The sequence below is a fragment of the Mixophyes fleayi genome, chromosome 1 (assembly GCF_038048845.1).
Source record: "Mixophyes fleayi isolate aMixFle1 chromosome 1, aMixFle1.hap1, whole genome shotgun sequence".
NCBI classification, from domain to species: Eukaryota; Metazoa; Chordata; class Amphibia; order Anura; family Limnodynastidae; genus Mixophyes; species Mixophyes fleayi.
Window position 1 is genome coordinate 259,855,259 of NC_134402.1, and position 14,430 is coordinate 259,869,688.

Here is a 14,430-nt window from a genome sequence, read left to right on the forward strand (position 1 = left end):
TTGGTAAAATCGTTACTGATATGGATGGCATCGGGAGAAATTTTCTGTAGCGTGTGTACCCAGCCTTAGTCCGATTTAAAAATCTTGTTCCAACGATATGATGGACTTTGGAACGATAATTGTTCAATGTTGCAGACACACTACTGTGATATCAGGCCAATTGGTCGTTTATCGGCTGATTGACCAGATAATCTGCTAAAAACATTGTAATGTGTACCTAGCATTACACTCTGACTCAATCAAACTTCTATGTACAGTCAAAACAATTTCACTACTAAAGAGCGTCTGTTGTCAATTTATTGTAGCAAGTTTGTTTTTGTTTAGTTCCAAAATCAAATATTTGTAAATCCCCTCTAGTCTGCGTTTGACCTTGATGACGAAATTATTTTACGTGACTATCTTGGATTTGTCAGGCTCTGCCATAAATAAATATAAATAAGTAGGTTTCCATTGTTAAATATGATTTTTTGTTAAGGCCTTTTAAGAACTTTGTTCAGTCATTTATTGTAACTTGCATAGAAATATTATTTGCTAAAAGATTATTAATTTTTCTGCTGATTTGCAGTTTTACAAGATGTAAGCCTATGGCCTTGAGGTTAAGGTGACATAGAGAACACCTGAAGAATGTAAAAAGATATAAGAACAATAAGTAGCTTCATATTCAGCTCGTAGTATGGGAGCTGTGCCCTTGATGTTGGACATAGCATACAGGAGATAAACCTCCAGCTCCCCTTGAGATAAAAATAATAGGCTTATCTGTCCTTAGAAGGGGGAGAAAGTACATATCTCAAGAATACGTGAGAAAGTTAATCAATAGCGCTTCTCATAGACTAATGTATAAACTATTGTATGCTTATGACGTAGGATTCATTTATCTAGTAGGCTATAAAAACTTGTATCTTTGTATCAATAAATCGGAGAATATTCCTTGTATACAGAACTTGGTCTGTGTCAGTTCTCTCCAGCAGATTGAAGCGCTTCCAGATATACTTGACACCACAAGCAGACTTGGGTCAGAATTTTAGATCTTACACCAGTGTTGGCTAACCTGTGACACTCCAGGTGTTGTGAAACTACAAATCCCAGCATGCTTTGCCAATATATAGCAGCTTATTGCCTGTATCGTCGGTATAAGGACTGCACTTGATTGCACCTTTTCAATGTCCTTTAGATAAATATCTTACAAATAACAAGTGGCACACATGGCATATGGTGAGGCCATTGTGTGTACGTATAGTAAGTGGGTGCAGCTCAACCTGCAACTTCCTCGGATAGCATCACGTTGACCCAGCAGTGATATTAGCATACTGTCACACCGCACACTCCAGAGCCCTTGCCTGACGAGGAGGGCAGTCTCTCTGCCGTCACTTCCGATGGTGCCCTGTGTTTTGTGCTCCGCCGCATCATCACTTCCGTCGCTGTGTGCGGCTGCTGCTGTGTCATGGCGGAGGTTGGCTCTTACCGGCTGCGTTGTTCTCTCCCCGGGCACGAGCTGGACGTCCGTGGTGTCGCGCGGTGCCCGCTCTCGCCAGGTGAGGGGTTCGTGTCCGTGTCACGTGACAGGAGCGCGCGCCTCTGGGTGCCAGACAGGTGAGAGCGCGCGAGAGACCCCCTCACAGGGAGAAGGTGCACAGTCCTGTCACCTGTGGGGGCAGCTTGAGTGTACCCTGTGCAGTCATAGGCACGGTCATTGTGGCCCCTCTCTGATAACTTGTGCTCTATAGACACGTATAGAAGTACAGGACTAACGCTGTTGAAAAACCATTCGGTTGGGCTTTATTTACTAACAAAGTGCAATTCGGGCATTTCTGTTTACGTTGCACTGGACAGATCAAAGTCAGTTTTGACTGCAATGAACATGTCATTTTGGATCTACAGTCTGAGATAGGCACATTATTAGTCACCTGGAGCTGTCAGTGGTAGCATATAGCTTTAGGACTCTTTGGGTGGTGTCGTGTAACTAATGTGTATGTTCTGTTAAGTCTTATTTTCTAAAGATTATGTGGTGTAATTAAGTCCTCCATTGTGCTGTTTATTGATTATTCATTGATACTTGGCTGTTGTGAATTCTACTGACACCATAGCTGTTAGTGACTTTAACCATATTGAGACGTGGTACATGTATGCTATAAACATAATTTACTGTAAGGTTACATTATCTCATATATTATCTAAAATTTTAATACAAATTGACAAAAACTCAAATAGCACACTGACCCAAAAACATCTATCTATCCATCTATAGATTATCTTTCTTTCTATATCTATCCACTATTTTAGGAATTCTAAGACACCGAGGACAGTTTCATTTCTGCACAGGTGATGTCTGGAACAGTACGTGGAGACACATCGTGTTGGAGTTTTTACAGGAATTTCCACTGCCTTTTCCTCACATCTCATAGAGGTGCACAGAAAAAGGAGTGGAAATTTCTTACCATAATAACTTTACTTCGATGTATGTTCAGATACACATATTGCCAGTTATGTGGCAGCTCTCGCCAAATTGAATCTGCCACCCCCCCCCCCCCCCCACGACTTACACATATGTTTATTTTCCTAAATTGTAATTCACTTTTGCTTTTTATTTGTGTTAAATTTACATTCTTCTGTTACCCTTCTGTTTTTAATTTACATCTTGTTATTTTAGCTGACATACTTACCATAGATCTGTAGCATCAGCTACATATCTCTTGTAGGAACGACAGTTGTGGAAGTGAATAATGTGTTCAATTGTCCAGAACATGCTGAGAATACAAATATTGTTTGCAGAAACATCAATGTAAAATGCCAAGTGATGGGTATTATACCAGGGTACCACATAACATTTTCAGCTACATACTAATGCCCCGCTACAGCATATCTACCAAGTGCCATTCTTTTAGACTCCTCTCCTTCATCACTTTGCATTAGCATAGTGTAAACTTTGATATCTCCCCATTTCAATCTTTTTCACCTTGTCATTTGAAACATTGGGAAGGTTGATGCAGATAGTCTTATATATTTTTAACTATTACAGTTGGAAATCATATTTAAAATCTGTCTGGTTTACACATATGCTAGAAAAGTTTAAAAAATGCTCCAGAAATTAATTTATAAAAATCAGCATTACCACTTTTTTATGTTGCTTTTGTGCAGTAGGTACTACATTCAGTATGTTCAACATTTTATCCTAGATGATTCTGACATGTAGCAATACAATAAAGTTGCATATGAATATTATCCACTGTTTCCGTCTTCTGTCTGCTATGTAGTTTCATGCAAGTGACCACATACAAATAACACTTAAAAAGCAGGGGGACATTGGGGTCATTGACCTCTAAGACCAATGTAAGAAAATCACATTGCTTATTCCCATTTCTTGGTGAAGTAGGAATTAATAATGCAGTGGATCATTGGGAACAATTGTCATTATTACTGATCAGCAGTAAATATTTACGTTTTTATAATTCTGAATAATGAATTAACGGATAATATATCTTATACATTACACTAATTTTACAAATCCTGTATTTTGTTGGGTAATTATATATATCTTTTAAACATTTAGTCCCAACAGAGGTTTCATTGAATTGAACCGTATGAAAGCACACTCCAACTTTGTCTCTTCGGTATGCTATATGCCTCCAAGTGACACCTACCCACGAGGACTGATTGCTACTGGTGGAAACGACCATAACATCTGTGTGTTCAGCCTTGATAATGCAAACCCGCTTTATGTTTTGAAAGGCCACAAGAACTCAGGTAGGTTATGAACCTTATTTGTTGGCTCTTGCTTATGCACAGTATTCAGTACCCTAGCATGCATTGTTTGCTGTATATGCTGTGTATTACAGAGCGTATTTAATTTACATGGAATAACTGGAGTGTTACTACTTGGCTAAATATATCCATCATGCTGTCTTTCACTCCTCTTGAGTAGGTGACCAGGTTAAGAGGGAAGTGCTTCTCTAATACAGAAGATACAGGTTATTGACAACTTGGCAGACTAACTATGCAGAAATGTATGTGTATATTTATTGTAGGATTGTATCCTAAAAATGGCTTAGGTTTGCAAAGTGGCATCTGAACAAAACACAAAACTTCTAGAATAATGTCCTCAGGGCAGACCAGACCAAAGTGTAGTTGTTTGATCTAAAGCAAATACAGCATATCTATACCACAACCCTTATACCAACTGTCAGAAGTGATAATGATTTGGGGTTGTTTTCCTGCTACAGTACCTGTGACAGGATGGACAGCCTATGCCACCCTGTCTGTTGTTGCTGGGAACCGGCTGGGCTTACTTTGCCACCGCCCCCTTTCGTTATTCCAAATGCGCCCTCTTGCCGCAGTAGGAGGGGCTTACATATGCTGCCACCACTGGACTCCTTACCGGCATCCAGTACCGGGTTTCTTCTGGGTAACTGACGCAGTGAGTGTACCCCGTTACTGGCGTACCTGGGCTGGTACTCCTGACCTCTTACTATGGATCAGGAGTGCTGTGGATGGATCCCCCCTAGCCTATCACACTGACCAGAGCTGCAGGGTAGCAGGCAGAGCGGTGGTACCGGAAAAGCTGGGTCCAACCTCAGAAACAGCCGGAGAACGGATTAGATTTAGGGTCTAATCTGCAGGTCACAGGAATACAGCAATATTGAAGATGTTTTCAAGCAGGTCTTTGAAGCAAGTGATGTTTATTTTTCTCTCGCACTGGTTGAAGGTACCGGTGATCAGGTCAGATGAAACAAGAAGAACATTTCCGTGTACAAGACAGTGCTTTTTATACTGATTTGGACACAGGCTATTTTTAGAATCAGGATGCAATGTGTTTACACAAACATGGATTTACATGCATTGCAAAGCCAACAATATTTACACTTATCTATGAAATTCTAGAGATACTGTGATGGTCTGCATCTTTATGCCAGAATATGCTAGAGGAAAATGCATCCATCTTACAACTGAAATTGGATTGTGTAAAAAGACATTGATCTCAAGCACACCAACAAATCGTGCAACAGACTGATTGAAAATTAAAAAATCAATGTTTTGGAATGACCAAGACAAATCCCAAGCCTCAACCCCTTTGAGATTCTATGGTGGGATCATGAGAGCTGTGCGTAAATAAGTACCCTCAAATAATCAATAAAGTACCCTCAAATAATCAATAAAAAGAGTGCACCACAATTTCTCAAATACAATGTTATATATTAACACACTCATACAGAATAAATTGTTATTGTCTAATAGTGGCTTGTCTATCTTTGCAAAGTAATATCTGAAAAAAGTATAAATAAGTATAACTAAAAATGATAAAAAAAAACTATATTGTGTTCACATATGATCAATCAGAAGGGAGTAGTTTTAACCTACATGCTTTTTAGACTATTATTTTAAAATGTTCAGGTCAGCTATAACGGAATGGTATCCCCAAAATGCTAGAACAAGTATATAAAGCCGAGGAATTCCCTTTTATTTTCTATATTCAAAATGGCAACTCTTAAGGTCTTTTGTCTAGACCATACTCCTGTTTCGTTAGTAAGTGTGCATCTTTCTTCACGCATAATATCAAAGCCAGTTGGGATCAGGAAATACAGATGAAGAGCCATTATTTCCGACAATTGACTGGACCATGCAATCCATGAGCTGCAGAGACTATGCACCATCACCTTGTACTAATAATGTCTAGTCAAAGGATAACCTTTTTCACTGTTGCATGTTAGGAGTGAACGTTGATAAAAAGAACTGTGCATCATCTATAGGTCCTATTGACAAGAGACTATCCGGTTATAGAAAGTGTACCAGTGGGTCTAGCCTAAGTACCCAACTTAACTCAAAAACCATTCCACAATACTCACGGATCAAAGATTGAGCTGTGATTTGTAAAGTACTCATACCATATAAACCACTTAACAAGCGGGGAGGAAGCCCCTGTAGACAGATTAAAACCTATGGTTTCTATTTTGTAGCTATGTTGGATCTTGTTAATAATTTTAGGGAGTGCTGGATTTAGAGGTGATTTCCAGTTCTGGGCTATTGCAGCTCTTGCTGCAATGAGAATATGTCCAGTGACATAATGATTGTGTCGCTGGAGATGTTTAGGATACAGATGAAGTAATGCCATATCTGGGGAAGGAGAGATATTATTTTTGGAGACCTGAGAGATTAAATGAAAGATCTCGGTCCACAATGGTTGAAGTTTCGAGCAAGACCAAAAGATGTGCATAAGCGTACCAATTTCACCACAATTCCTCCAACAATATTTAGATTCTGATGGCCAGATTTTATGCAGCTTATCTGGAGTAAGATATAACCTGTGAACAATTTTAGTCAACATTTCCGAATGGTTAATACACTTTGACATCTTATATATGTTTAGGAAGACTCTCCCCCATACCTCTTCTAAAATAGTGATATTTAGGTCAGATTCCCAGACAGCTTGAATCGGTAAAACCCGATTGTCAATGGGAGTTAAGAGTATCCGGTACCATAGGGAAATACCACCTGCGTGGGATGTGGGGGAGAGAATCACCTTGATACCAGGGGGGTGGGGTCCCATCACCCCCCAAATGCGAGGGGCGTGTTTGTAACCAGTGCCTTACTTGAAGATATTTGTAAAAATCGTGCACAGGGATACTTAGCTTGTAATTGAGAGGAAGGGGGAAGAGACCCTCCCTCCAGGAGGTCCTGCACACGTCTAACTCCTTGCCTGTGCCAAGAGTCAAGACGGAGGTCTGGGATTAGTTGTGACAGTGCTATAGTAGAGAGGCTAGAGGAAGGGAGCTGGTAGTCTGGGAAAAGGGACATCATCTTATCCCAGGTGGTGAGAGAATCTCTTATGCTCCTTAATGTGAAGACTGGATTAGGTCTACTAGGTTTGTCCAGCCATAATAGATCTGCTAATGGGAATGGAGAGAGACTATGCTGTTCAATGTCCACCCATGGTTTTTTCAGTGGGGCGGAGGCCTGCCAATCTCTAAGCTGATCCAAAAGGGGGCAACCTTGTCTGGTACCGTTAATGATCTGGAAGGCTGAGGAGAGGAATCCATTACTGAGAACCCTGGCTGAGGGGATAGTGTACAAGGTAGTTATGCCTTGAAGGCAAAAACCTCCAAATCCAAATTTGGAGAGGACAGCAACCATATATTCCCAGTGAATTCTATCAAAAGCTTTTTCTGTGTCCAAAGACACCAATAATAAGGGAACTGAGCTAGCTGAGTGAGTCTCTAAGATGTTCAGGACCCTCCTAGTATTATTGGGGGCCTGTATTCCAGGTACAAAACCCACTTGATCTAGGTGGATTAACTGCGATAGAATAGGATTTAATCTGTTGGCAATCATCCAAGCAAAAATTTTAAGGTTAGATTAAGAAGCGCTATAGGTCGATAATTGTGGCAGTACGAAGGATCCTTTCCTGGCTTTGGGATGGGGACTATTCGGGCCTCAAGCATTTCTGCCGGAAAAAAGGTGTCATTAGTGGCACAGTTGAACAATTTGGTAAGAACCGGGATTAGCTCGGACTGGAAGGAGGAATAGAAGTCCAGGGTAAATCCGTCCGGGCCTGGAGCCTTCCCACGCTTCATAGCTTTTATAGCGGCCTTTACCTCTTCCTCCGTCCATTCCGAGCACAGAGCCTCCGCCTCCTCAGGAGATAAGGATGGAAGCGAGACAGATGCAAGAAAATTGTTAATTACTTAACTAGAGGGCTGGGTCAGAGTTACGTCTTTCTTTAGGTTATACAGATCCTCATAATAAGAGGCAAACCTCTTTGCTATAGAGAGAGGATTTGAAATGTGAATGCCCTGTGGGTTACGTATAGATTTGATCCTATTGATAGCATTCTTCCCGAAAAGTTTACGGGCCAGTAATTTGCTAGCTCTGTTACCTAATGTGTAAAATCTCTGGTTTAACTTAGCTATGGCATTATTTATTTGTAGCAGTGAAATTTCGTTAATTTTCCTACGCATATTCTCTATTTCATCCTTAACCTTAGTGTCTGGGGGGTTACGTTTATGTAGAGCTTCTAGGGATGCTAATTTTGACTCATAAGAAGTCAGTACCTCTGCTTGCGTTTCCCTAATTGCCGCTGCAGCCTGGATTGCTGACCCTCTCATGACAGCCTTAAGGGCACACCAGTGAGTATATACAGTGGTGTCTTCAGGTTTATTAGTTTCTAAGTAGGACTCCAAGGCGTCACTCATTATCCGAGACCCCTCCGGACTAGCCAGTATGTACTCTGCCAATCTCCAGGGTCTAGACGGACGGTTCCCAGCAATGGACTCCAGGTGCCACACTATGGGGGCATGATCCGACCACGTAATAGGAAGGATTTCAATTTTTTTACAATGTTGGAGGGACCATTTGTCAGATAGAACCATATCAATTCTCGAATATGAGTTATGTACATGTGAAAAATATGTATAATCCCTTTCACCCGGATGGTACACCCGCCACACGTCATACAGGTCATATTCTGACAGCACATGAGAGAACGCTAGAGAAACAGCTTTAAACGAAGACATAGACTGTTTGGAGAGGGTAGATGAGCGATCTAACTTTGGATCCGGGGCTACATTATAGTCCCCCATACAAAATAACATCCCACGTTTAACTTTATGCACAGCCTGGCACAGCTTTCTGAGGAAAGGGAGCTGCCGCGTATTTGGAGCATAGAGAGATACCAACGTAATATACTGGCGGCCCATTTTCCCCACCAAAATTAAGTATCTGCCGTTCTTGTCAGAAATCTGTTTCTCCATTTTGAAGGACACTTAGCACCTATCAATATAGCTACTTCGTTTCTCTTAAATGGCCCTGAAGATCACTTTTAATTAAAAATAATACCAACACACAGGTAGTACCGTCTCTTACTAGCAAACGCTTAATAAAACATTTGCTCAATTAATACACTGAGCACTGTGTGACATTTTATGTATCGCAGTATACTCTAACGTGTAGATTGGAATGGAAATCTTTATCTCACTTGTTTTATTTTCATTTTTTTTTAGGTTTGGGTAAGTATTAGAAATATGGTGGTAAGCGATCTCCCTGTGATAATCCAGTTTTTTTTATTCCTATTGTGTTTTCTTTTAGTATGCAGCCTTTCTGCCGGGAAGTTTGGCACCTTGTTAAGCGGATCATGGGACACAACTGGAAAAGTGTGGCTGAATGAGAAGTGTATGATGACTTTACAGGTCAGATTCCTGGATAGACAATATGTAATGAAGAGAACTGCTGCTATTACATTTCTTCTTCTTCGTTATACTATCGATAAAAATATTCGTCAAATATGTCTGCATTTGGCAACAATGTGTTGGCTAATTTAATATATCTGCCCATTTTTAACAACTATAAACCTATAATTTCTCTTTCCTACCATTGGGGGACACTGCGAAACATTGGGGTGTAGTAGGTGGGACTAGAAGTTTAGGCACTTAGACTTGTTTTAATCTACACACTCCTCCCCTAATATGCCCCTCCTCTCCTGCAGATACCTTAGTTTTTTTCTATGTGCCTAGGAGATGGGTCACATAAGTATGGACTCCTGCCTATACTTAAGTTAGTTTTTAGACTATCATTTATTTTTAGAGAGCACTAGAGGGCTTGCCATTTGATGGTATTACCTTGTTTGGGTCAGAGTTAGAGAAGGTTATCCAGGTGAATCGAAGGTAAAAGCACCTCCTTTCCCATTGGCCCCAATAAACCACGACAGGCACGGTTTTGGTCCTTTCGTTTCTTTGCCCGGGGTCCTTGCCGAGAGGCCAGTCCTCTGCCCACCAGGGAAGCGTATAGCAGAGGTAGAGGGGGCTGTTAGGCGAGGAACCTCAAGACCGGGTGATAAGCCCACAGCCAGACAGACTTCTTTCAAGGGAATCTGTGGTAGGGGTGTGTCTTCCTTGCTTCCAAGGCCAGTGGTGGGCATCCACCATGGATGTTTGGATATGAGGAATTGTGTCCCATGGCTATGTCATAGACCTAGTCCAATTTCCAATGCACAGGTTCTCCACCACGGCCCTTCCCCTTTGTCCCCTCAAGCGCAGAGCACTTCAGGAATCCATTCAGAAACTAATGTCAGCCAAGGTTATCATCCACGTCCCCCAGCGGGAAAGAGGTCAGGGGTTTTACTCCTTTGTGCCAAAGCCGGACGGAACATTCCGTCCCATTTTAAATCTACAGTCTCTAAACAAGCAGGTAAAACTTCAAACATTTCAGATGTAGTCCCTTCGGACTGTTATAGCTGGAATGGAGCAGGGAGAGTTCTCATTTTCAACACATTAACCCAGGGAGTATATCTGCCAGAGGACAAAGTCCTCTCACTCCGGCACAAAACAAGGTCTCTTCTGGCATGGAAAAAAGGTCTCTCTCCTCAGTTGCATGAAGCTCCTAGGAACGATGGTATCAGTGTTCGAGGCAGTGCTGTTTGCGCAATTCCATTCACACCCTCTTCAGAGGAGGATTCTTCAAAAGTGGTCAGGCTCTCAGGTAAATTTAGACAGACCGATCATCTGCCTGTCAAGACCCACCTGCCTCTCTCTGGCGTGGTGGTTATCCAGGCAGAATCTGGAGAAAGGAGAGTCTCTTCGAACCTGCTCATGGACCTTGGTTACAACAGACGCAAGTCTGTCAGGATGGGGCAGGGTAACAGGGACCCCCAAGAAGCCACACTCCCGATCAACGTCCTGGAACTCAGAGCACTCTACAGGATGTTGACTCAGGCACAGAGTTTTCTGTCAGGAAAACCTCTGCAGATTCAGTTAGACAATGCCACGTCGGTGGCTTACATAAATCGCCAAGGCGGAACTCGCAGTGTTGGAGCCATGCGGGAGACAGCCAGGATCATGGTATGGGTGGAACATCATGTTCCTAAAATATCAGCCATTTACATTCCCGAAGTAGAGAATTGGGAGGCCGATGTCCTCAGCCGACAGAAATTTCACCCAGGCGAATGGTCTCTCAACAAACAGGTCTTTGCTCTCCTAGTGGAACGCTGGGGCAGACCGGAGATCGATTTCATGGCATCCAGGCTAAGCTATCAAGTTCCTCTATACTGCTCAATGTCTCGAGACCCTCAGGCGGCATTCATGGACGCCATGACAGTACTATGGCGCTTCTGGCTGGTGTACCTGTTCATTACAATACCCATGCTCTCGCAGGTGCTAAAAAAGTTAAAGAGAGCGGGTTCCCGCAATCCTGGTAGCCCCTCATTGGCCTCGCAGGGCATGGTTTTTGGACATTCTGGGACTGGCAGCAGCGGCCTCCTCTCCAGCTACCAATACAGCCAGATCTTCTAGCTCAAGGTCCTCTTCTTTGTTACTCCTTTGGATCGTCTAGCTTTGACGGCGTGGCTGTTGAAACCCTAATTCTGAGGGTCAAGCGGTTCTCACGTGAGGTAATTGGTACCCTAATTAAGGCCAGAAAGATATCTTCCTCAGCCATACATCAGCGAGTTTGGAAGGCATACAGTTTCCACACATCTAGGTTTAGCCTTCCTCGACTGTTAGCCTGCTTGGATAAGGGGCTCCACCTTGCGTCCCTTATGGTTCTGGTCTCAGTGCTCTCAATTTATTTCCAGTGCAAGCTAGCGGCCTGTAGGAGGGATGTTCAGACCTTCCTTCAGGGTGTTTTCCATGTGCAGCCTTCATTCATCCTGTGGAGCCTGGGGACCTCAATTTGATCCTCAATACTCTTACCCAGACTCCATTTGAACCTTTGGATTTGGTTGATTTACGACATCTTACTTGGAAAACAGTGTTCCTTTTGGCTATCGCTTCAGCTCGTAGGGTTTCGGAATTAGGGGCGCTCTGCTGCAATCCTCAAGTCCTGTTTTCCCAAGAGGATAGAGCGGTGTTTCGTACCAAGCCTTTGTTTGTTCCAAAGGTAGTGTCCAGGTTCCACTTAAATCTAGAAATTGTGGTCCCTGCTTTTCGTCCCTCCCATTCTTCTTCGGACAACTCATTACATTTGCTGGATGTGGTCCGTGCTCTTCAATATTATGTTAACCGCACAGTCTTCCGCATAGATGCCAAGGATCTATTTGTTCTTTATGATGCGCTTAAGCGGGGTTGGCCAGCTTCCAAGCAGTCTCTGGCCCGTTGGATTACTTACACCATTCATTTGGGCTATGGCCGGGCCTCTCGACCTATCCTGGTGACTATGAGAGCTCATTCTACCAGGCTTCTTGGGCAGCACGTCATGGTGCTTCGGCGGAGCAGTTGTGCAAAGCAGCAACGTGGTCGTCAGTCCACACCTTTGCAAGATTTTACAAGTACAGGACTTCGCATCTGCAGATGCAATCTTTGGCCGCAGAGTATTGCGCGCAGCCGTTCAAGAGCAATCCCTCCCTTAGAGGAAGCTTTGGTATGTCCCCAATGTCTCGCAGTGTCCCCCAATGGTAGGAAAGAGAAACTAAGATTTTTACTCACCGTAATATCCATTGTGTGTGTATGTTAGGGAATTTAGAGTGTAAGCTCCAATGGGGCAGGGACTGATGTGAATGAGTTCTCTGTACAGCGCTGCGTAATTAGTGGCACTATATAAATAACTGATGATGATGATTGCTCTGACTCCAATGGGGGAGACTGCGCACCCTCCCTTGCTCTGTATAGTTCTATTTCTAAGTTTTAAAGTTATATTTTTGCACTGTTGGCCTTTTACTCATACGCTTGGTTAGACAAAACTGGGGTATCTGCAGGAGAGGAGGGGCATAGTAGGGGAGGAGTGTGTAGATTAAAACAAGTCTAAGTGCCTAAACTCCTCCTTCCACCTACTGTGCCCCCAATGGAGTCAGAAATGGATTTTACGGCAAGTAAAAAATCTTATTATATGTTATTATATTAGAGAGGGAAGCAATATAAATAAGAAGAGACAATTTATTTATTCGTAATTGTAAATCACTGAATTTATTGGGTATATAAAGCACGGTCCACCTCCTTGTCATGTGCTTTAGGATGAAATACAAGATCCGATGCTTTGTGCTCTGGGGGCAACAACAATAAAAATGGAGATGACTATACCCAAATAGATGTTAGCACAGTGTTAGATTATACATTATATAACTTGTACGTCTTCATGTGAATGAGAAAGATGAAGCATAAATTCACTCCTTAAACATTTAATAGCTGCCAAGAAAATAAGCAGAGCACATAATTCTACCTGAAATTATATATAATTGTATAACTGTTCTATGTAGTACCTGGTGTCAAGACATTACCGTATATTATTTCTAATGATAGTTTTGTTTTACCTCATAGGGCCACACAGCTGCTGTCTGGGCTGTGAAGATTCTGCCGGAACAGGGTTTGATGTTGACTGGATCAGCTGACAAGTCTATCAAGTTGTGGAAGGCAGGGCGGTGTGAGAAGACCTTTCTAGGTGTGTAAACATGTCAAATAAATTAGTATTACAAATATTATCAACTGTATAAGGGTTTATTAGTCGTCATTTGTTTACAGGGTTTGGAATGGTTTGATGTGTCTACTGTTTATAAATATGCAAAGCATTATACCAGATTTTTATGTCATGAAGACTTTAAGTATTTCAGTAATGGAAGGTCCTGTGATTAGTTACATTGGGTTAAAGAGTGTTATTAAAGGAGCCAGTTGAACCGACAGAGACACATAGCATATCATGTGACACAAATTTCTGTTAGCCAATTTTGCCTATGGGGAGGAATCAAGACTAGATCGGTCATTGTTGCAAGGCTAAATTGCCTTCCAGCCAGGACAAGCCATTTCATATTGCATGCGTGCATGCACTCCCAGCTTATATTGGCCACTGATAACTCTGTTTCACTGCTTAGAACAGACCCAACCATGAGCAAATAGTTGTAGCTGGTGGTCTTTGAAAAATATCTAACTCTCTTACAAGGCCCCTGGAGCATCCTAGGCCCATAGTCAGCTGCCACCCTCTCCCCAGTTGTTCCACAAAAGACAACTCTCTACTTTCCCCATCTAAAGTCAAGACTACATTCTTACTCCGAGGAAGAGAGTCTACTTATGGAATCTGGTCAACACTTACCAGGCATTTTTTCTTAGCTTTTTTTTTATTTCTCGTAAGACAGCAATGGTCCACTCTCTGATATTGCTGTTGACTAGTAAAGACACCATATGGATCCTCATGTAGTGGTCTTCTCAAACTCCATATGAAGTTGTGATATAAATATTTCTTCTCTACCTCAGGATCTGTGTTAACGCTCCTCTTTCGCTATAATCTGGATTAAGCAGGATATGATTTTCTGGACAAATCAACTAAAGGAAGCTCTCTGATGGTGTGCACTCCTCTGATCTGGCTAAGATAGCCTCCTAGATTGTGTATTGTGTAGGTGACCCTCTGCAAAGCAGTACAGATGGCTGCTAGGTTGTCTGCGCATGGTTTGGCAAACAAAGTAGCTCTCTGTTGCACTCCGGCTGAAGTTATGGTCGGCGGGTGCCAGAAATATCTCTTCCTCCCCTG

At 42.3% G+C, this 14,430-nt stretch overlaps 1 protein-coding gene across 2 annotated transcripts in view; it reads left to right on the plus strand.

Moving 5' to 3' along the window:
- Positions 1 to 1,394: 1,394 nt before the first annotated feature.
- The window catches only part of PLAA (phospholipase A2 activating protein), a 37,191-nt gene continuing 24,155 nt past the window's right edge, over positions 1,395 to 14,430 (plus strand). Inside the window, exons 1-4 of one of the 2 annotated variants that reach the window (XM_075210060.1) lie at positions 1,395 to 1,590; positions 3,548 to 3,741; positions 9,073 to 9,173; positions 13,230 to 13,350. In XM_075210060.1, coding sequence (XP_075066161.1) covers positions 1,442 to 1,590; positions 3,548 to 3,741; positions 9,073 to 9,173; positions 13,230 to 13,350 — 565 coding nt within the window. In that variant the 5' untranslated portion in view covers positions 1,395 to 1,441. Of the gene's footprint in view, positions 1,591 to 1,825; positions 1,968 to 3,547; positions 3,742 to 9,072; positions 9,174 to 13,229; positions 13,351 to 14,430 lie in introns of those variants that run through there. The other variant, XM_075210069.1, reaches the window with a different exon arrangement.